We start from the raw sequence: 24,302 nt of genomic DNA, 5'->3' as shown, positions 1-24,302 counted from the left end.
TAAGATAAATAAAAAATAATAATATTACAAGAGATTTTTTTTAAAAAAATTATAATATTACATGGAAGTTAAAACAATTGTGGAGTGAAAAATTATTAAAGAAAAACATGATTTTGAATAAATAATAATTCTTATTTAAATTAATAAAAAAAATCTATTGAATTATTACACTAAAAAAATATATACTATCATAATAAATAAAAAATAAAAAGTCTTCATAAAAAATGTGAACACCAAAAATAATATCACCTTTATTTATTTATTTATATTATTATCATTTAAATTGATAATAATCATGTTAAATGACAAATAAATGTCATTTTTATATACCCACAATGTAATATTATAAATATTAAAATTATAAAAATTGGATCAACAATTTTAAATGTCTTGATTCTTAGTATTTTTCATCACACCAAAGAATTTGCACTACTCTGTTTCAGGAACTTAATTTTAAATGTCTCAATTCTTAGTACTTTTTTCAGTCAAGAATTTACACTGCTGGTATTAATCCCGATCTTATTTATAAACATCATAATACAAATCAATCAAAATAAATAATTAATAGTTATTTACAATGATCTTAATTACAAAAAAATAATACAAATCATCAAGATCAAAATAAATAATATAATTATTTTTAATTTTATCATAATTCAAATTTTATTTCAAATACATCTTTTACTTTAAGTAATAATTATGTTTAATATTAATTATAAGTGAATGTTTAAAATATCAAATTAGCAATAAATGAAAAGTATAAAAGAAAATCAACCTAAATAACTTTTTAAATGTTTTTTGCCCATAGATATTATTTGGACTTACAAAATGTAATTTCTACCGACCAATAAATAATTCTTTAAATCTTTAAAAACTAATAATTGTTACTCAATTAAAAAAATTAATTTATTACTTATCATTAAGAGAAAGAGGTAGCATTACAAAGACTTATAGATCCCTTGAATTACTTTACTCATTGTTTTTTTATATACAATAGCTAGATCCTACATCGAGCAACACCACTATACTATATATCAAGTGATTTACAACACAACCCTTAAACTGAGTTTAAACGATTTCATTAAGCTGAGTTTATATAGAAATATGGAAACCACCCAATTGGAAGATCAGACACGCAAAAATCATAATTTAACGCCCATGGTGATATCTATGGTTAAGGGAGATTTTCAATTTAAGTAAACAAATATCATAATTGAATTCAGATCATCGAGTTCACATCCAAAAATGCCAATACAACCCCCAAAAGCACATACAATAGCATTCAAATACCAGCACACAGGAAGACAGTCCACAAAACACAATTCCTCTACTCAAAAGTGTCGTCATCATCGTCAGGAAGTGGCTGACTAGCAGCTGCAGCAAGCTCAGCTTCATGCCTGCAAAAGCCACCAATACATAAATATAGGAAATCTAAAATGAACAATTTCAATCGAACGAAAAAAGTAATACATCTAGACCTTTATGAAACAACCATTGCGTTATGTGGGCTTCTATTAATATACATGAATGGGATGGATGTCGAGTCAATTAACTCACTTTGTTTAATGCTAAGTTGGCATAGTAAAAAGAACGAGTATGGGAAACGGTTCTCATTCTACATCTTGTTTAAAAATAAGGTCTTCCACCTCCTTAAACCCCAAATCACTTTTTTCTATCCCATTTACCTCACCTCCCTATTATTATTGATTGGGACAATTCACTTTTAGAAAGCATTTTTTAATTCCAAATGCAACTTTGCAAATGCACAATCTATCTCTTTCCTATCATCCCAATAGTAAATCAAGCACAAGGTTGATGGTATTGGAGGAAACAATTTTGTTCACGAAAGATAGCTTACTGTTGTTGTGCAGCTAAATCAATTTGAACTTCAGGTGGAGCCAATGCAGGAGATTCTACAAAGTGCAAGTTAGGATCGCTGCAAAATTGACACACGTACCAAACAGTAAGTTAATGTGCTTTTGAAAGTTTGATGTGCTCGGACTTCGTATAAATTATGAAGTAGAAACTAGTGGCTCTACCCTGCAAGTTTCCTGGCCAAATACAGGAAAGGCTTTTCAAAGTTGTAGTTGCTCTTAGCAGATATTTCGTAGTACTGCAAATTCTTCTTCCTGTGGAAAGTAACCTGCTTTGCCTTCACTTGCCTGTTCTTGACATCAACCTTGTTACCGCAGAGAACAATTGGGATATTTTCACAGACCCTGAAAAATCAGTTGGGCAGACATTACCGGTGATGTCATATAAACAACATAAAGCCAAACAATGGGAGACAATACCAAAAAATGCTACAAGGAGTTCATGTACGAACCGACAAAGATCACGGTGCCACGTAGGGACATTTTTGTATGTTAGCCGAGCAGTAACATCAAACATTATAATTGCACATTGCCCATGGATACTGGAAACACAATATTACTAGCATTAGACAAAGGGCAGACTGAAGGCATAAGGATAGAAAATTGCTCGCATCACAGAAGAATGATAGACTCTCCTCGCGCAGAAATCTATATATCTAACAAAGTCATCCTCATAGAAATAAGACTAAAAAGGCAACTGCCATGCAAAACAACACCACCAACTCTGATACTGATAAAACCTATGGAATAAAACGGCTATAACTTTTTTCGACAAGTAACCAATTATACATTTTAATACCCATGCAAAACAACTCGAGAGTGAAAACCTCTGTTAAGCTCGTGTCCTAACAAACGCAATCTGTCAAGCAAAAACTTGAGTCCAGATGACTTACTAATATCCATCTCTGAGGCCACCAAACTTCTCCTGTCCAGCAGTATCCCAGCAGTAGAATCGAATCTTTCCACAGTTTGTGAAAAAATCCAATGGGTGAACTTCCACACCGATGGTTGCTGTTTTGGACAAGCAATATCAAGAAAAAGAATATATTCATAGGTGGAACAAGATGAGCATTTAGGCACACATCATATCCTTAATTAAAAATGAATCTTACGCTCATATTTCTTCTCGAATTCCCCAGTGAGATGCCTTTTCACAAAAGTCGTCTTTCCTGCGAATGTTCAACACGATAATAAAGCTCATATACCAAGGTATAACCTAGATCGTCAAGCAATTGACATAACCATTGCTGAAAAATTCAAAAGGAAGAAAAAATTACCTGTGCCACCATCACCGACAATTACGAGTTTGAAACTGGGGTAATCCACGGTTTGCTGATTGGGCAAAGCCTAAGACGCAAAAGATAGTTAGTAAATCGAACGCCTAAATAGAAATGAAAAGTGTTGAAATTGAAAGGGCAGCGCGTACCATGAAATAGTGAGTTTAGCGATGCTGCGTTGGGTTGAAGAGGATAGAAAGTAATATAAGAGAATGAGTTTGAGAGAACACAACCAAACGAGGGTTTATATTGGAAGGGTTTCAAGTTCGGTGTTTTGAATGAGTGCGTTAACCTAACGCTACGCACCTCAGCTCTCTCCACCCTTTGATTACGCTCCCTTGGAATTTGAATCTCAAACTAGGCCGGCCCAACCATTAATCCATAAGCCCTCACTTGGATCAACATGTTTCGGTCTCATTTTCTGTTTTTTTTGGACAACTGCTAAATAAACTTCCTCTTTACTAAATGCCCTCTTTTTTTTGGAGTATTATTTCTTTAAGGAACTAATTTTTGGAATGTACATTTATTGATGGGTACATGTCATTGAAATTAGTTTCTAAAATGCGTTCATTACTTTTAGAAATTAATTTTCAGAAGAAAAATAAAGGGATAAGAATAGTTACAAAATAAAAAAGGATTAAACAAAAAAACGTAATATTGACAAATATAAATAAAATGAATCATACCAATTATACCTACTTTAGGGTACACAATAACTTTGTCTATTGTCTTGTGTGGTTCTTTAGTTTTCTGCGTTGTTAACAAGTAATTTAAATCTCTAGAGAGTGATGTACTTGCTATGACACTTTGATGTTCAAGCAAGGATTTGATATAAAGTAATAAATACTTAGTAAATAAGTGAACAATGCATTAACAAATAATACTTACCTTTAAATATGCATCTTATTTATACGTATCTTATTAGGACTTTAGGCCTATGGGTTTAATGCCTAATTATTAATTAAGTAATTCCACCATAATTGTGGTTTTAATTTACTTATAAACTAAGTAATCTTAATTTGGTGTTTATGTAGGCATGGTATTCTCAACTATTCGTCAACCAAAAAGAGCTAGTGTCAAAGTATATGTTGTACTTCATCTTATAGGGTAGTTGGTTATTTGGGAGATTAAGTGGAGATTGAGTATGTGGTAAAGATATTTAGCCTATTGAGAGGTTGGGTACGTGTTTCGAGTATTCAACCTAATTCGAGGCTAGATACATGTTTAAGGTATTTGACCTTTTTGGATGTTGCATACATGTTTGGAGTATTCACTCTATTGGAAGGTCGTATACATGTGCTTCCTATTTATTTATTAGTGTCAAATGGCGAGGATGTCTTTAAAAACATAAAAATTGCTTCCTTCATGTTTCACTCCCCCTTTTGACACCAACAAAAGCTAGCATCAAAGAAAAGATAGATCAAAATGACTAGTCCAATTATGAGTCTCATCATAGAGCTAAAGTACTGGCGAAACTTGCTATGAAACTTGTGACAACGGTGACTAAACTGGCATTATTGACAAAGTGGCTTTTGTAGTGCGGTGACTAGTGTAGTGACCATCGTCTTTAGTTTTGAGATAATCTCTAACATTTCAAGGAGTTTAGCAAACGAAGATGGTGGTACTTGCTCTTTTTGAACAGGTGAAGGAGAAGTAACAACAAGTGCGAAGTATGTATACACTAAACAAATAATTATAGGTAAAGTAACAATGAAATGAAAACTAAAAAGAGATAGATAAACAAAGTGGCAGAGTGGTTGGTAAACGGCATTGCGAGTGAAGGGCTTCGTTACAGGTGGGGTTAGTGATTATAGAACGCCTCATCCCATAGTAAAGATAGGATAATCCTTGTTGGCTCTATAGACTCCAGACTGATGAGCTTTAGTGTAGCACAAATACCTTATATCTTTGACATATCCAGATGATCGTTCTTTCCTTTTGCAGATGAAATGTTGAACAACCTTGAGCTTGGTCTCAACTTGACAAAATGTGGTCCACGAATGAATCTGACATGGTCTTCTAGATGTGCCAATTATAGAAAAAGGTTGTGAGATGAACCTTCATAGCTAAGCTCAATGACAATCCTTGTGCATCATGCATCTTCATACTTAAACTTGAGTTTTTGAATAAGCTCCATAGCTTGATTATTTAGACAATATGAACCATATGGATCAAGAGGCTTCACCTTCGTCACCAATTCAATATGAGGATAGACGATGATGCCTCGCTGTTCTTTGTGACAGAGAGATAAATATTCCTCCAAATTTTAGTAAGGTGATCTTCGAGGAGGATCACTTGAACGAAATTGGGGTTGTCCTCTTCATTTGTGAGATCTTCTATCAACTCCTCCGGATCTTCAAAAGCAAAGCTTGTTGCTTCATGCGCCTCACTAGGTAGCACCTACCGAGTATAGTCTTTAGGTTTTCTTGGGTTTGGCTCCACTAGTGAGGCATCCACGTTCAATGGTTTAACATCTATTGCACCAGTTTCAAGGGAAAATAATGCAACTTGATTTTCTGCCCCAAAATCTTTTCTACAATCTTTTCAAAAGGTAGGGAGATTACTTTGGTACCTACATTTCCAATAGAATATTGGTCCATAATGGGAACCATAGTTTCAACAATAGTTGGTGCAAATGATTGTATTGGCAGAAATTGGACATCTGGGGAGGTTAAAGTAGCTTCATCAGTAGTAGCTTCAACAGTATGAAGGAGTGGAAAGAGAGGATACTTGGCTATGAAAGTTGTCTTGGTGAGAGAGGATATTAGATTTCCTTTGTAGTGCAAGGATGATTCATGTCATACATTATTTTGGAGAAATATAGAGATACCATGCGAGGTTCTTCCATGGGCAAATCTCCTAGATTTTACTCCAGCTTCAGTTCCTTTTGTTTTTCAACCACTACAAGAAAAATCAGGATTATCTACAGAAGAAATCCGTAGATTAGCATGAAAATCCGTAGATAAGTCTTAATTATCTACCAATTATCTACGAATTATCTACAGCTAAAAATTCGTAGGTAATAAGGTCGTAGATAACGTTACCTACGGAACATTTTTTGTAGAAAAGTTATCTACGGAAAGTTTTCCGTAGATAACCCACGAAAGTTGTTATCTACAGATTTTTTTCGTAGATAATGTTATCTACAGGAAATTTTTCGTAAAGTTGTTATCTACGGATTTTATCCGTAGATAACCTTCGGAAATTTTTTGTTTAATTTTAATAAATTTATTAATGTAACAACTCTTATATTTGGCCTCTCAATGATGCTATTTTACGCCACTCTACTTTTCAACGTATTTTGTCCTTACTGCAATCTCTCTCATTTTGGTGTGTCCACACTACTATAAAAATATAAAAATATATATAATAATTATATTACCAATAATAATAATTATATTATATTTAATTAATCTTTATTTATATATATATATATATACTTACTTGTATAATTAACAATCTACTTATTTCTATTTAAAATTAATATTATGATACAATTTAAATTATTTATTATAAATTTAAAAATTTAAATAATAATTTATATATTTTAAAATGATAAGAGTTATAATAACACCGATGTAACTTTTACTAAGTATTACACCGCTCAATAACTTTATATTAAATGTGAATTTTGTAAATCCAACCGTTAGATTGAAAGTTCATATCACTTTATATGTTTATATCAAATTTTGTTAAAATTGAACAACAACTTGAAGGTAATCAAAGTGTTCATATTTAGTATATTTTGAAATGTATATATTACATCAATTTTGTCTTACAAGAATGAAGTATCAAATCATCTTGAATTAATATAAAATTTTGTATATATGACCTAAGAGTAAAAAACTCTCAATCTAACGGTTGAATTTATAAAATTCACATTTTATATAAATTTATTGAGCGGTGTAATACTTAGTAAAAGTTACACCGGTGTTATTATAACCCTTATCTTTTAAAATATTATTTTTATAAATTAAATTTTAACATTTTAAATAAATTATTAATTAACTTAATATATTTATTCATCTTAAATCTAAGATATAAAATTCAAAAAATGTATTTATTCTTATTTTATTTTCTAATTATCAATCATCAATAAAATACTAATTTAAAATCTTATCTAATTATATTATAATATTTTCATATCAAATTTAATACCAGATATTAGTATGTTATTTTTTATCATCATTAATTTATAAAAATAAAAAATTTAAAATGAAATTTTTTAATAATATTTATTTTTTACCAAATATTCTTTACATCACTTATAGCATAGAAAATTTTGCTGTGCATCCCGCCAAGGTTATCTACGAAAAATTCGTAGATAACGTTATCTACGGAAAGTTTTCGGTAGATAACCCACGAAAGTTGTTATCTACGGATTTTATCCGTAGATAACTAAACAGTATCTATAGAAAAAATTTCGTAGGTAATATTCTGTAGATAACCAAAAATTATTTATAGAAAAAATTTCGTAGATAATAACAGTTTTTCTTATAGTGAACAACTTCAGCAATAGACACTTGAAATGCCTCTTGCATAAGTTTCTTCTCATCAATAGTTGGTACAACTCTTTTTTGATGGGTCTACTTCTCCTTTTCCAGTGATAGACAATGTGTTTTCTTTAAACTTAGCACTTTTTGACGCTTGGTCTTGGGCATAGGGAGCTTCTGGACCAATTGTCTCTTCTTGGACTTTTAAGGATGAAGGGCTTCTTCAACGAGTTTGTTTTGATGAAATGGAGTGGTTTATGGACGTTTAAGACAAAATGTTATGGGTTTTATCATCAGAGTCTAATGGTGAGTCATGTATAGTGATGGAAGACTCAAGGAGGAACTAGATTGATGTAACTTCTCCTTCAAGCTTCTTCCTAGACCTTTGGCTTCTTAACACTTCTTAAGCTTTAATGAGCTCTCCAATGGAGTTGAAGAACTCTTGATTCGCCTTCAATGGTGAAGAACTCTCTTCAAGTAATGCCACTTCTTGAAGAAGATAAATCACTTCAAAACTCACCGCACTCTATGGAAGAGGATAAGAGAATTAGAAGTAAATCAAAAAGAGTTTTAAGCTTTTGAAAGAGAAAACATGAGAGAATATGACTCCTCAATCTTCAAAAATGATTCACATGTAAAGAAAAAATATATAATGGTGGAGAAGCTTGTAGTGCAAGCTAGATAAGGTGGAGACACTTGGATCTAGAATAGTCAATCATAGAGTGCCAAGTGTTACCTTGTCTCCTAGGAGACAAGGAGGAGACACTTAGATCTAGTAGAGCCACTCCTAAAGTGCCAAGTGTCACCTTGTCTCCTTGACAAGCCAAGTTGCAAGGTGTGTTGGGGAAGTTAGAGCAATTTGGCCAAAGGAAGGAAATAAATGGTCTTTCTTGTTTTTCTTCACTTAATCCAATCCAAAAAAGTGGGAATTGGTTTAGTTAGGTTCACTAAATGATGGTGAGACCTGTAGACACCTAATTTCATCTAGGACATCCAAACAAGGAAATGAACTTTTAGTATGAAGAAAAAGAGTTCCCAAAAGCCCGAAAATGACATCAAAACAGACAAATATGACACCAGAAGGCCCAAAGCCCAAAAAGTGTAAATTAGGAGCTTATAACGGGCCATTCCAAACTTCTAAAATGGGCTAGAAACCCTAGGTTAAAACAAACCGTTCCCAGTCCGGAACGGGCCATTTTGACCCAAGTTGTTATGAGCAAAACTCAAATCCAGAACAGGTTGTTCCGATTTCAAAACAGGTCATTCCAGATTCAAATTTTAGCCTTAACAAACTGATCCAAAATGGGGCATTCTGAGATTGAAACAGGTCATTCTATTCAGATCTGATGTCTATAAATACAAAAGTCAGACACTACTCCCGAGACCAAAAAATTGCCTTCTAGAATCCCATTAAGCTCAAAATTTTCTCTCTCTCCCTCCTTTTGTATTTCTTGAGAGTTGTGAGGCACATTGAAGTGTGAAAAGGTAGCCAAAAAACACATTGAGATCCCTACATTTGAAGTATTTATAAAAGCTCGCTCAAGAGGTATTCCCATCAATATTTTTTGCATTCTTCTACTTCTTTTATTATAAATATTGCAATAATTAAAAAGGACAATCACGTAAACGTCTTAGGGAAAATTGAATGATTTAAGTTTAAGCATGTAAATAACCATTAACAAAGGGAACCAAATATTTAAACTATTATTCTCTATCACACTAGTTTCACCATAGGGTGCCAATTTAGGGTGTTGTAGGGTGCTTAACACCTTTCCTACACGTAATCGACCACTGAACCCAATTCTGGTTGTGAAGGCCATTTTTGGCATTTTTTAAAATATTTTCTCTTTTTCTGATGTTTTGAGTAAAACATCGGTATCAACTCCATTGAACATTTTTCAAAATCGTTAATTAGGGATTAGTATGGTTTTCGGCTATTCCTTAATTGATGAGATTTTCAAATTGGAAGTCTAAACCATCTCTGGGTAAGATCAAAATTTTTTGGGTTTCGATAGATGGTGACTCCACTAGGGATGCTTTAAGAGGGTCAGGCCCAAATAAATGATAAAATTAGCGAAATAATAATAATAGTTTAAATATTGGTTCCTTTTACTTTGTTTGTTTTGTATGCATTTTTTTTGTGAGGCTTTATATATATATGTATGTTTTAAATAAACAATTGTACACAACCCTTGCACACAACAGTTATACCTAATGGCATAAGTGTGTAAACCTTAGTGACTATAGTAAATCTTTGTATCCTCTCTGTGAGAGTAAACCACACACTCAAAACAATTTATCTATCATTTGTAAAGCCTGAAGAGGCTAGGGAAAGAATACTTGTATAATCCTGAAGAGGCTAGGGAAAGAATACTTGTATAAGCCTGGAGAGGCTTGTCAAAGAATCCCCACTAAGAGCCTGAAGAGGCTGAACAAAGAATATTAGCGCTAATGAGTGAAGTTAGCGGGCCAGGAGTGGTCGATAATCCTCACTGAGAGCCTGGAGAGGTTGAACAAAGAATACTAGTGCTAATGAGTGAAGTTAGCCAACCAGGAGTGGTTGATAATACTCGGGGACCAAGAGTGGTCGAGAATACTCACTGAGAGCCTGAAGAGGTTGAACAAAGAATACTAGCGCCAATGAGTGAACTTGGCCAACCAGGAGTGCTTGAGAATACTCACTAGGAGCCTGAAAAGGTTAAACAAAGAATACTAGCGCTGACGAGTGAAGTTGGCAGGCTAGAAATTGTCGACAATACTCGACAAACCAGAAGTGGTGATAATACTTGTACACAACCCTTGCACACAACAGTTATACCTGATGGCATGAGTGTGAAAACCTTAGTGACTATAGTAAATCTTTGTATCCTCTCTGTGAGAGTAAACCACACACTCAAAACAATTTATCTATCATTTGTAAAGCCTGAAGAGGCTAGGGAAAGAATACTTGTATAATCCTGAAGAGGCTAGGGAAAGAATACTTGTATAAGCCTGGAGAGGCTTTTCAAAGAATCCCCACTAAGAGCCTGAAGAGGCTGAACAAAGAATATTAGCGCTAATGAGTGAAGTTAGCGGGCCAGGAGTGGTCGATAATCCTCACTGAGAGCCTGGAGAGGTTGAACAAAGAATACTAGTGCTAATGAGTGAAGTTAGCCAACCAGGAGTGGTTGATAATACTCAGGGACTAGGAGTGGTCGAGAATACTCACTGAGAGCCTGAAGAGATTGAACAAAGAATACTAGTGCCAATGAGTGAAGTTGGCCAACCAGGAGTGGTTGATAATAATCGGGAACCAGGAGTGCTTGAGAATACTCACTAGGAGCCTGAAGAGGTTAAACAAAGAATACTAGCGCTGACAAGTGAAGTTGGAAGGCCAGAATATGTCGACAATACTCGACAAACCAGAAGTGGTGATAATACTTGTACTTAATTGAAAATCTAGTGGAACCCTTCAATTGAAGGAGACTGGACGTAGCTCAATCTGAGTGAACCAGTATAAAAATCTTTGCACTGTTTTACTTATCTCAGATGCAAATTTATTTATTTGATGTTTCATACTAAAAATCTTACTCGTTGCTTATTTCACACTACAACAACTTTCAGACGAAAAATATCTCTTGTTTAACTTATTACTGCATGAAACACTTTCGTGCAGACAATAAAACTTGCAGATGCAAAACATTTTTAAACATTATATTAAAAGTAAATGAAAGATGCATCTTAAATTTGAAAATGTTAGTATGAAACATGAAAAAGCCTTTTACACGAAAATATTTCCTTAAACCTTCACACACACATATTCAACCCCCTTTTTATGTGTTTTTCCTCTAACTTCAGACATCACCAATATCCTGTTGAAAAAATAGGGTCACGCTAGGCACTCCAGCCCGTCAATCCTAGAAAAAATCCACAACATCAATGAGAGGACACCACTGAGTTCCTCAAGTCAACACACCTTAGGCCTAGAGAGACCTCGCAGAAATACTCACCTTGTAGGCCTGGAGAAGCTGTGCAGAAATACTCAACAACAAGCTCGGAAAAGGTTGTTGGACCCTGAAAACCAGTACAAGCTCAAAAAAGGTTGCTAGACCCTCAAAATCAGTATAAGCTCAAAAAAGGTTGTTAGACCTCAAAACCAGTACAAGCTCAGAAAAGGTTGCTAGATCCTCGAAACCAAACAAGCTTAGAAAAGGTCATTTAGAGTCTCAATACCAGTCTAGCTTGGAGAGGCTAGAACAAGCAACAATCACCATAGGCCGCCTGAAGCCTTAATATCAGTCCAACCTAGAGAGGCTAAGCTCAGAATAGACTCCCTTTTCATCGAGCAATAAATAAAATCACATATTATAAGATAAGCAAAAGCAGCACAGAGCTTTTACACTAAGTCAGAAGCATATATGGTACAGTCTACCATCCTTGTCACTTAATAGAGCACGCAACTCAATACTCAATTGTTCCAAAGGGAAAGGATACAGGTAAACCCATATACCCAAAGGAAACAATGTGGAAGCACCTACACTGTCAAAGTAAAAGAGAATACCCAGATCTTCACCTCACCATCACAAAGACGTAACTAGAGGAAATGGAATGGAGCATCTACACAAAGATAGAAGATCAAGTGGTACATTTTGTCATCCCTATTACCCAATGGAGTATGCAACCCAACACTCAGCTACTCCAAAAAGCAGGGATACAGATAAACCCATTTATCCGAAGGAAACAACGTGGAAGCGCCTACACGAAGAGACAAAGAGAAGACTCGGATGAAATGTCTACGACTTTACTTGCCTATGAAAAAGCAACACAGCTATCCAAAATGACAAGTAAAAAGGGGGCATCAGTAAACACTTAATTTCATCTGAGACATGCAAACAAGGAAATGGCCTTTTAGCATGAAGAAAAAGAGTTTGTGAAAGCCCGAAAATGACATCAAAATAGACAAATATGACATCAGAAGGCCCAAAGCCCAAAAAGGGTAAATTAGGAGCCTAGAATGGGTCGTTCCCAACTTGGAACGGGCTGTTCCAAACTTCTAAAATGGCCTTGAAAACCTAGGTCAAATCCAGAATTGGCTGTTCTAATTTCAGAATGGGTCGTTCCTTATTCAAATTTTAGCCTTAACAAATTGATCCAAAATGGGGCATTTCGAGACTGGACCAGGCCACTCTGGTCAGATTTGACATCTATAAATACAAAAGTTAGGCACTACTCTTAGGATTGAAAACTTTGCCTTCTAGAGTCCCATTAAGCTCTAAATTTTCTCTCTCTCCTTCCTTTTATATTTCTTGAGAGTTGTGAGGCACATTGTAGTGTGAAAAGGCAACCAAAAAGCGCCTTGAGATCCCCACATTTGAAGTATTTATAAAAACTCGCTCAAGAGATATTCCTATTAATAGTTTTCGTATTCTTCTACTTTTTATCATAAATATTGCAATAATTAAAAAGGAAAATCATGTAAACAAGGAAATGGACTTTTAGTATGAAGAAAAGGAGTTCCCGAAAGCCCGAAAATGACATCAAAACAGACAAATATAAGGCCTAAAGCCTAAAAAGGGTAAATTACGAGCCCGAAATGGGTCGTTTCCAACCTGGAACGGGCTGTTCCAAACTTTTAAAATGGCCTAGAAACCCTAGGTCAAGATGGGCCATTCCCAGTCTAGAACAGGCTGTTTTGATCCAGGTTGTTATGAGCAAAATTCAAATCCAGAACGGGTTGTTCCAATTTCAGAACAGGTCATTCCAGATTCAAATTTTAGCCTTAACAAACTGATCCAAAATGAGGCATTCCGAGACTAAAATAGGTCATTCTGGTCAGATCTGATGTTTATAAGTATAGAAGTTGGACATTGCTCTAGAGACTGAAAAATTGCCTCCTGAAATCCTATTAAGCTTAAAATTTTTTCTCTCTCCCTCCTTTTGTATTTCTTGAGAGTTGTGAGGCACATTGAAGTGTGAAAAGGTAGCCAAAAAGTGCCTCGAGATCCCCACATTTGAAGTATTTATAAAAGCTCGCTCAATAGGTATTCCCATCAATCTTTTTCTCATTCTTCTACTTTTTTTTATTATAAATATTGTAATAATTAAAAAGGATAATGATGTAAACATCTTAGGGCAAATCAGGTAATTTAAGTTTAAAGCATGTAAATAACCATTAATAAAGCGAACCAAATATTTAAACTTTTATTATCTATCGCGCTAGTTTCATCATAGGGTACCAATTTAGGGCGTTGTAGGATGTCTAACACCTTCCCTACACGTAACCGACCCTCAAACCCAATTTTGGTTGTAAAGGCCATTTTTGGCATTTTTTAAAATCTTTTCTCTTTTTTTGATATTTTGAGTAAAACACCGGTAACGACCCCATTGAACTATTTTCAAAATCATTGATTAGAGATTAGTCTAGTTTCCAGGCATTCCTTAATTGATGAGATTTTCAAATTGGAAGTCTAAACCATCTATGGGTAAGATCATAATTTTTTAGCTTCTGACAAACCTAGTTAAATCAATTCCTTGGATTAAATGGAGAAAAACAAGCCTAATATGTAAAATTTAGCCTAGGTCCACTGAAGGCCTAGTTTCTAGCTTCACCTACACAATTACTATTTGCATCCCCACTACTGAAACCAAAAATATAAAAATCAATATAAGGTCAAATGGAGTGAAAGTCTCCAAGTAACATAACCTAAAATGAAAAGGGTATGACATATAAAGAAATATAAAGGTGTCTTAGAAATATAAAGGCAAAAGTAAGCCTTCACATGTATCTACTATGTACAAGGGAAAGAAACTCATACTATATGATGTATATATAATAGAGACTATGAAAGTAAGTAGAGGAAACATACTTAATGCTCATATAAAACATAGGTCTAAGAAACACCTCCTATCTAGAAGCCTCCTCAAGCCTTCTAACCATGGACCTAGTAAAAGGTCCAATGACCTTCAAATGTGAGATTCCTATGGGTGGTCCTCCATCATACCCTCCTTCTTGGGAACAATCTAACCTTAGATCTAGCTCTTCTTCATTAATGTTAAAATGACCTAAAAAGGTAAAAGATCACAAACATTAAATGTGTTGCTAAAACCATATTCAGACGACAAATCTAACTTATATGCATTATCATTTGTCCTTTGTAGGGCTTGGAATGAACAATCTCCTTTTGGACTTAGTTTGGACTTCCTTTGTGTAGAAAATCTATCTTTACTCAAGTGAAGCCAAACTAAGTTTGCTTCCTCAAATACAATTTTCTTTCTCCCTTTGTTGTTGTATTTAATATATTTTTGAGTTTGTTTTTGAATTTGGTCTTTAACCGTCTCATGGAGTTTCTTTATAAAATCAACCTTAGATAATCATTCCATATGTAAATAAGAAGTAGTATTAGGCAATGGAAGTATATCAAAAGGAGTGAGAGGGTTAAAGCCATATACTACCTCAAAAGGAGGAAGGTTGGTAGTTTTATGGACAACCCTATTGTATGCAAATTCAATATGAGGAATATGTTCATCCCAATACTTTTTGTTTTTTGAAGATGACCCTTAATAGTATGGATAAGGACCTATTAACTGCTTCTATTTGCCCATCAGTTTATAGGTGACAGGTAGTAGAAAATATAAGTTTAGTTCCTAGTCTTTCCCAAAGTGTTTTCCAAAAGTGACTAAGGAATTTAACATCCCTATTTGAAACTATTATTTTAGGGATTCTATGCAACCTAACAACTTCCCTAAAGAAAAGTCTTAAGGTATGGTTAACATCATCTACTTTGTGACATGGTATGAAAAGAGCCATCTTTGAAAATCTATCCCCTACCACAAAGATAGAACCATATTCCCTTTGGGTTCTTGAGAGACCAAGCACAAAATCCTACTAATGTCAACCCAAGGGGTGATAGCTATAGGAAGAGGTGTTTAGAGTCCATGAGACATAACTTTAGACTTAGCTTGTAAACAAGCTATATATTTAGAATAAATACCTTTGGACATCTACTCTCACGTGTGGCCAAAAAAAATCTTTCCTTTGTAAAACTTAAAGTTTTATTAACTCCAAAATGGCTCATAAGACCTCCTTCATGACTTTCTTTAATTAGAAACTTTCTAATGGATCCTTTGGGTGTGCACACTTTGTCCATTTTATAAAGATAGTCCTCACTATATAGAATCCATCAACAACTTTCTTAAGGAATTGAGCATAGGTGGATTGAAGATCTAGATCATGCTCATACAATTCCTTAATGTTATCAAATCCAAGAATTTAAGAACTAAGGGTAGTAAATAATGTGTATCTTCTAGAGAGTGCATCAGTTACAACATTATTTTTCCCCTCCTTATATTTGATAACATAAAGGAATTATTCTAAATATTCTCCTCATTTAGCATGCCTTTTATTTAACTTACGTTACCCTCTCAAATACTTAAGTGACTCATGTTTAGTATGTATAATGAATTCTTCTATCACTAAGTAATGTTCCCATGTTTTGAGGGCCCTGATGAGAGCATATTGCTCTTTGTCATAGGTGAGATAGTTCAAGGTGGGACCACTTAGTTTTTCACTAAAATATGCAATGGGGTGGCCACCTTGAAGTAAAACTGCACCTATTCCAATACCACTTGCATCACATTCTAGCTCAAAAGTTTGAGAAAAGTTTGGAAGGGCTAGAATGAGTGCATTAGTGAGTCGGTCTTTTAAATTTTGAAAAGCTTTTTCTTGCTTCTCACCCCAAACAAAAGGCATATCCTTCTTAACTAACTCATTAAGAGGAGATGCAAGAGTGGAAAAGTCCTTAACAAACCTCATATAAAAGCTTGTTAAGCCATTAAAGCTCCTAATGTCTCCTACACTTTTGGGGGTGGGCTAATCTTAGATAGCCTTAACCTTTTCAGGGTTTAGGGTTTAGGATGGCCTATATGTTCATTAAGGCTTTTACTATAAATAAGGATATCATCAAAATAAACTATTACAAACCTACCTATACAATCCCTAAAAACTTGGTTCATTAACCTTATAAAAGTGCTAGGAGCATTGGTCAAGCCAAAAGGCATGACTAACCATTCATACAATCCAAACTTGGTTTTTAAAGCGATTTTCATTCATCATCTTCTTTAATTCTTATTTGGTGGTAACCATTTTTAAGATCAATCTTAGAAAATATGAGTGCTCCATGCAACTCATCTAACCTAGGGATTGGATGTTTATACTTGATATTTATATTATTAATGACTCTACAATTTGTGCACATTCTCCAAGTACCATCTTTCTTGGGAATTAAGAGAACAGGCACAACACAAAGGCTAAGGCTCTTTTGAGCCCAACCCTTCTTCATCAAGTTTTCAACTTGAATCTTAATCTCTTTTTTTTTCTTGGGGATTGGTCCAATAGGAAAGCCTATTTGGAAGGCTAGCCTCAAGCTCCAAGTCAATTTGATGTTGTATCCCTCTTAAAGGTGGAAGTCCACTTGGAACTTCTTGAGGAAATAGGTCATCAAATTCTTTTAAAAGATTTTGAACCCCATTAGGAAGAGACTTAAGTTCAAAGCTTGTGGTAGCAAGTGTCTCCTTAGCATGGAGAAGGTAAAAAGGTTGTTCAATTAGAAGACATTGTTTAATATAAAGCTTAATGGAAAATTGACTTCTAGGAACAATTTCCTTGGAGGAGACACCACCCTTAGCTCTTAGACCTTCTCTTCCTTCTCTTTAGGACTTAGGAGGTTTTTTTTTTTACTTTTCTATTTTTCTCTCCTCGTCTAACTTTTTTTTTATGGATACTTGATCCTCCAACACTTGACAAGGTGAAAAAAGAGTCAAGGTGTATTTCTTGCTTAGGTGTACTAGGCGTATCTTATTAGTGAGTCCATCATGGATGGCTTGTCTATCAAATTACCAAGGTCTTCCAAGTAGAATATGGCTTGCATCCATTGGAATTATATCACATAAAATTTCATCTTTGTATTTTCCAATGGAGAAAGGAATATTCACTTAGTCTTTAACTTTTATAGGTTCATTCTCATTAAGCCATTGAAGTTTATAAGATTTTGGATGAGTTATAGTTATCATGTTAAGCTTATCAACAAACCTTTAGGCTACAAAATTGTTGTAAGATCCACTATCAACAATGAGGCAACAAGTTTTCCTAAAAATTTTGCATCTAGAATGGAAAAGGTTTTCTCTTTGTGTTTGGTTTTATTCACAAGGTTGATTGGTAAGTAACCTTTGTGCAACAAATAGATCACCTCCATATGGTGGAGCTTCCTCACTAGAACTATGGCTTACATCTTCATCACTTGAGGAAGACGAAGAAGATGTGGTGTTATCCTCACTTAGGATTTCATTCCCTCTTAATAGCATGGTTTTCTTGGTGGGACATTGGGATTCTATGTGACCCCTTCCTAAGCATTTAAAGCACTTAATGGAACTAGTCCTAGTATCAATGGAAGATTTTTCTTTAGGTTTTTCCTTTTTTTTCTAGTGACCTTTCTACCTTAAATTGAGAGGAGTACCCCTTCTTTTTGAAGTCCTTTCTAGGGTTTGAAGTGGTAGATTATGTATTAAGTCTAGGCTTCCTTTTTAATTGTTGTTCTATTCTCACACAAAGTTGAACTAACTCATTAAGGTCTCTATAGTGTAATAGTTCAACTTTATCCCTAATTTCTAAGTTAAAGTCACTTTGGAACCTAGCAATGGTGGTCCTCTCTTTTTCCCTAATCCTAGCTCTCATCATGAGTAACTCCATTTGTTGACTATACTCTTCCACACTCAAATTTATTTATTGGAGTCTTTCGAGCTTATCCATTAACTCCCTTTCTCTCATAATAGGAGGTATATTCCTTCTCCTTAAGGCACTTCTTAACTCATTCTAATATTGGATTGGAGGCTCATGATGTACTTTTCTCTCTCTTTCAAGGAAAGTCCACTAAAACATGACATACCCTTGAAAGCTAAGGGAAGCCATGGGAACTCTTTTCTTCTCACTCACATTATGACTAGTGAAGAGTTGTTCCACCTTCATATCCTAATCTAGATAATCTTCTACATTATCTTTACCATGGAAGGGAGGAATGTCCACTTTAGGTTCCTTATAAAAATGTTGTTCTTGCCTAGGCCTATGTTACCTAGAGGGTCTTTGATAATATTAATTATCATGATGACTACTATAAAACCCCTCACGTGAAGTGATATGGGTATGTGTATGTTGGCTTTTGGGCCTAGAAGTTCCTTCTATATGTTTGTCTCTAGAAGGCTTGGAAGGCCCTTCACCATCATGGTTTATAGGTTTGGAAGGCCCAACATCATCATAGCCTTTGGGCTTGCTAGAGGTTCCTTCTATATTTTTGCCTCTAGAAGGCTTTTGGGTTTTATCGAATGAAATTTAATGATTTAATTATATAGTAACTTTATTTGAGTATGGATTGATTAATTGACCAATTGGATTGTAGTAGAAGTAATTGATGTGTAAGTATGAATATTAAGGGGAGATGAATTACTTAGATCGTGATTCTATGATGTGCACATTCTACGATCACGCTAAGCGTGAGAATCGTCATGTAAGGCACAAAGCTGCCAAAGAGGTTCTAGACCTCTTGGAATTGGGAATAAGGTGTTGTGCTTGATGCAATTTGACGTTAATTTTACAAGAGGGGAGATGCCAGGTGTGGCCTGGACCACATCAAGTGAGAGGGACCGAGAGGGGTCCTTGACTCCTCAACCCTATGAGGATAGTCACGCTGAGTGTGATTGAGACAGGGAGGTCCCAAACCTTGCCAAGTCAGGTACAGATGATCCCACAACGGGCATGAGTTTGGTAGAGAGGTTCCTAACCTCTTCGTACCACGTGTTAGACAGACCTTGTCGGGTTCCAGACCATTTTTTACTTTATGATGTTAATTCCTTGATTAATTGAGGAGTTAAGAGGAGAGACTAAGACTGAGAACTAAGGGTTCCACACCGTTTTTTACTTTATGATGTTAATTCCTTGCTTAATTGAGGAGTTAAGAGGAGAGGCTAAGATTGAGAACTAAGGGAATCGATTGATGAATAATAATGAGTGAATAATTCATTTAAATGATGAATTCTAGTGTGTAAATATTGATGATGTTTGAGAAATTATCTTGATGAGTGGTTGAATTGATGTGGTGATACTTACTATGAAAAGTATTTTGATGAGATGAGATGAATAAGATCAGTGTTATAGACTGGCAAACGAGGAAGTGAGTTATTGCATATTGTGTGGTTATAATGTGACCATGGATTCATGTTTTGTTCATGGGATAGTGTAAGTCTATGCAGGTGGCATATCATAGATCATATACCTATGCCCCAAGGGTGTTATGGTGGGGAAACCTCTAACAAGAATGAGAGGCTACCATGACCAGCTATAACAATTTGATAGAAACCTGATAGACATCCCCTTGCTAAGGATGGTTAGGGAGAATCCTTATTAATGGGTGGTCCCTACACTATTGATCAATGGTCATGTTCCATGGTTTCTAGGCTATTTTTTATTGATGATGTTCTTACCGGAGATCGTTCATAGGGGACGATCTGCTGGGTAAGATCGGTGAGCCTCCTTCACTGGGTACGCTTGTTGCTCCAAGATGGGGTGGTACCTACAAAAGATACTCCGATGCTAAAGTTAGTGTTTGTGGATGTATGGTAGTGCACATACCTTTGTGTGAATTAGGGTTTTCATTGGGCCTTGGGCCTTAGAACAGTGATGACCTATTTAGGTAGCGGACCTCATCTTGGTCGAGGTCGCCTAGCGCGTGTCCAAGGTGCGTATCCGAGATCGTCCTGCGCTGTGAAGCCGAGTTGGAGCTCGACTTCGCGGTACGGATAGTACACTAGCCCCCCGAGCTCTGAAGACCATGGGTCAAAGAGTTAATGCCGAGCTTGGAGGGGAGTCGTGACTCTTCGCGTACGCTTCCTTGCTATGCTGCCATGTGTCATAACTGTTACCTCGTTTCCATATCGCGTGGGCAACGTGTCAATGGGGGGTGACGGTTGTGTAATGATGGGCATGTTCTGCCATGAAGGGCCTCATTAATGTGTCGTCAGTTTTGTCTTTCTCTCTCTCCACGTGTCATGTGTTTTCAAATTTTTGAGACTTCTTTTGTCTTTCTCTCGCGCCTTTCTCCCTTTAGTTTACACTTTTCCTTTGGCTTGTTCTCGATGTCTCCTCACTTTCCTCTATCCACTCTCCGTCTTCGCTTTTCTTGTCTCTGTTCTTCTTCGTTGCCATTTTCGGCAACTGAGTTTTCCTTCTTCCTTATTGTTCTTTCATTTGTCAAAGGAGTACCAGGTACTTCGATTTCCTTATCCTTTCCTTTTTCTCAAATCTTTTCATCTTCTTGATGGCTGGTAACGATGATGCCGCTCCCTCTGCGCTGGTCAAGGGCAAGGGCAAGGAGCACGGCAGGGCGGTAGCTACCGAGGCGGCCGCCGCCAAAAAGAAAAAGGGGGGAAACTCGCCTAAGGAACCCTCTTCCGGCATCCTTGGCTACGAATGGGTCAGGGGTGACGTCGGGGAATTCCATAGCGTCTTCTAGTCGTTCATGGAGGTTAATGCGATGCAGAAATCGCATAGGATCTGTGAGCCATCTGTTTCCAAGCTTATCCGGCTTGAACCGTGTCAGCCCGGTGAGCGTGTCTGTATGGGGGGTACCTCTGACCCTCCTTTCTTCTATATGTACCAGTGCTTTTTTAGGGATTTGGGCGTGTGCCTACCCTTTTCTCAATTTGAATGTGATTTTTTGAATTTTGTTAACTCGGCACTGATGAGGATTTTCGCAATCTCTCCACTTGGCAAGCGGACCAAGTTTCGATGTAGTATTTAAGTATCGTCCTCAGGGATTTGAGAATTTAGTAATTCTTACTCTAATGATTAATATAGAGATGTTAATATGATTGGAAGTGAGCTAATGTGAGGCAAAATTAAAACGGTAATGTAAAAGTTATAAGAACAATTATATAAAACAAGGATTGGACCCTAGAGCACTTGCTAACTCCTAAATTTCCTTAAAATAAATATGATTTCATCTTCATAACTTCCACGTTCATTTAGTAATTCAACAAGATCCCTCAAAATTGAATCCTAAAGTAATTAATCTAAAACATGATTCCTCTATGTTTTATGATTAACACTTTGCATTAAGAGCAATGACTTGAACAAGGTGACTAAACAAATCAAGTCTATTCCTAGAGCAAGAGATGTTTAGGTGTAAGATTCAGTTCGGGTTTTCAAAAACGTTTTCCAACCGGATTCAAAAACCAAAGATCATACAACGGGTGATCAAGCCGATATAAGCATTAAGAGAAGAATCAAACACAAGTAATGAAAATGAAATGCATATATATATTTAAGAAGAAGAAGAGTTAGTAGTTACATCTAGACCAATCCTCAAAGATTTAGCCCCTCATGGCCATTTACAAGATCAAAGGAGTGGAAGAAGAAATTACAAAGGAAGAGATGAAGAAAAGGAGTTGATCCTCGTTCCCAAGTGATCCAGCCTCCAAATCTTCGTTCCCACTCTGTTCTTTCTTCCTCCTGTGCTCCCAGCTCTTGTTTTTCTCTTTGTTTTCGTCTCTATTTCCCTTTTCTCTCTCCCCTGCCCTTTTATAATTGCTAGAATTAAAACAGAGTAGGCAGGAAAGAGAAGAATCCGCTCAGCGCCTTGAAATGGCTGAGCGGATTGGGAGTTCTTCACCATGAAGAAACCTCAAGGGCTGAGCGCCTGAGATCCGCTGAGCGCTTTAGAGGCAGAGAGCACCCCTTATTCTTGGATGAAATCCGCTGAGCGGATGGGAGTGACTGAGCGGATTGAAGGCAGAGAGCACTCCTTCTCCTCCAAGGCCAATCTGCTGGGCGCTTTGAAGTGGCTGAGCGCCTTGAGTTTGGGAAGTTCTCTGACCTGATTCCGCTGAGCGCTTTAGAATGGCTGAGCCATTCTTCTCCAGGTTTCAAAACCTACAAAATAAGCACCAAATTGGATCAAAGGCTTCCTATTCCCTGTACTAACATTAATCAAAAGCACCTCTTTGATTCTAAGCATATATAGATCAAAATAATATCAATATGTACACAAAATGTGCTAGATAAGTGTCTCAAGTGAGTATTAAATCAAACTAATTAGACACTTATCAAGCTACCCCCAACTTGGAAATTTGTTTGTCCTCAAACAAAAAGTCTTAACTAAGAGTATAATATAACTAGTTTATATATCCAGTGAATCACTAAAAGTTTCACCCAAAAATTATGTTAATGCATTTACATGATTTCAAAGATTCCAATGAGGACTTGTTTGCAAAATCCAGTGAGTACATGTTACTACAAATGGTGCCCACATAATAACAAAAATTTTGAACATCAAGCATACTCAAGGGAAACATCTACTCATCTTCCATTGTTTTCAATCAAAGGCACTAAAAATTTCCTCACCAATGTGTATCTCTCTTTAGTGTTCTGTGAAGGGTGAGTGTTTCTCTCATTTCATGCACCAAAACACGCTAAGTCTGGTTTGTTACCCGTCTCCCACAAGTTTGTTGTTAAAACTAAACATGGATCACTAAGGATTTACGAGGGTTGTAATGTGGCTTGGTTATCAGAGATTTGGTTTTTCTTTAGGAAACTAAAGGTCTGTTTGACAAGAGACATTCTCACTCATATGGGTTAATTCCAAATTCTTGCACTAACTTGAACTCTCTTGACTCTTTATGTTTCATCCCTCTTTTTGATTGAATTTACTGGTTCCTTCTCTTTCAGACTGTACACAAATTGATGAACTGATAACAAGGAACCTTGATTATAAAATTAACTCTAAATTTTTTTTTTAAAGTAATGGATATACACAGGAAACACACTTTGCCTGTACAATTCAGCTCCAACCATATGATCTCTTCATACACGCTACCCCCAACTTGGTTCAAAACCCACTTGTTTCATGAGAATGTCTCTTACCAACAAGGCTAAGGACAATCATGGTTTTTCTTTTTAAGCTTAGGGGTTCTGTTTAGGCTCAAAACTGTTTGATTAAAGGTTTATGTAGTTCATGGGTTGGCTTTTTGGCTACTGGCTACATATAATAAACAATTTCCTTAGTAAATTCCAAGCATAGCTTAACTGTAACTCATGGGAGACTCAAACAAAACTGACTGCATGAATCAGTGATGACTCTCAATGATTGAATTTTAACTATTTGGCTCACTCCCTCACACGGCTTGGTTAAGAGCCCTGGATGTCAACAACTTTAGACTCATTTCAATTTCACTTGAACATACTTGAAGCACACAATTAAAGTAAAAAATGTACAACCACTGGTGCAACAATGTAGATTTCCAGATTAGCAAACAATGCTCATTGAAAACTTTGAACCATGAAAATGCTCATTCCAGAAAGATTATCAATTTGATTCCCAAAAAGAATTTTGTCATCACCACAAGTGGACACAAAACACATTAGATACTAATACGATATTTGCATGAAAGCACAACAGAAATCAAAAGAGAGAACTTAAAACTTACCTTGAATCAAAGAGAATGATGGTGTGTGTGAAAGAGAAGAAAGCGAGAGAAAATGAGAAGACCAGGTTTGAAAGTGTTGGGAATGAAAGACAAATAAAGGGATAACTTCTTTTCTGTTCTTGGATTGGTCTTTCTCAATTTTTTTTTTTTGA

At 35.8% G+C, this 24,302-nt stretch overlaps 1 protein-coding gene across 1 annotated transcript; it reads right to left on the bottom strand.

The window, feature by feature from the left end:
* Window positions 1–1,169: 1,169 nt before the first annotated feature.
* On the bottom strand, window positions 1,170–3,458 carry LOC109815983 (GTP-binding nuclear protein Ran-3). Its single transcript, XM_020380822.3, has 8 exons — window positions 3,301–3,458; window positions 3,152–3,221; window positions 2,987–3,043; window positions 2,768–2,885; window positions 2,327–2,416; window positions 2,040–2,219; window positions 1,859–1,936; window positions 1,170–1,397 (listed from the first exon to the last, which is right to left on the bottom strand). The coding sequence occupies exons 1-8, from the start codon at window positions 3,301–3,303 to the stop codon at window positions 1,328–1,330; spliced, it is 666 nt and encodes a 221-aa protein (XP_020236411.1). The 5' UTR covers window positions 3,304–3,458; the 3' UTR covers window positions 1,170–1,327.
* Window positions 3,459–24,302: the final 20,844 nt, after the last annotated feature.

This window comes from Cajanus cajan, chromosome 11 (genome assembly GCF_000230855.2).
Source record: "Cajanus cajan strain Asha chromosome 11, NIPB_CcT2T_4, whole genome shotgun sequence".
In the NCBI taxonomy this organism is placed as follows: domain Eukaryota; kingdom Viridiplantae; phylum Streptophyta; class Magnoliopsida; order Fabales; family Fabaceae; genus Cajanus; species Cajanus cajan.
The sequence above is the reverse complement of the archived record's forward strand: the minus strand, read 5'-3'. Positions and strand labels throughout refer to the sequence as shown.

What these genes read in the sequence shown, in the direction of transcription:
- LOC109815983 (XM_020380822.3), bottom strand. An exon ending in TGTCGGTGATGGTGGCACAG is followed by an intron (nt 3,044 to 3,151) that starts GTAATTTTTTCT and finishes GAACATTCGCAG; the next exon opens with GAAAGACGACTTTTGTGAAA. An exon ending in GATTTAGCTGCACAACAACA is followed by an intron (nt 1,398 to 1,858) that starts GTAAGCTATCTT and finishes TGGCTTTTGCAG; the next exon opens with GCATGAAGCTGAGCTTGCTG.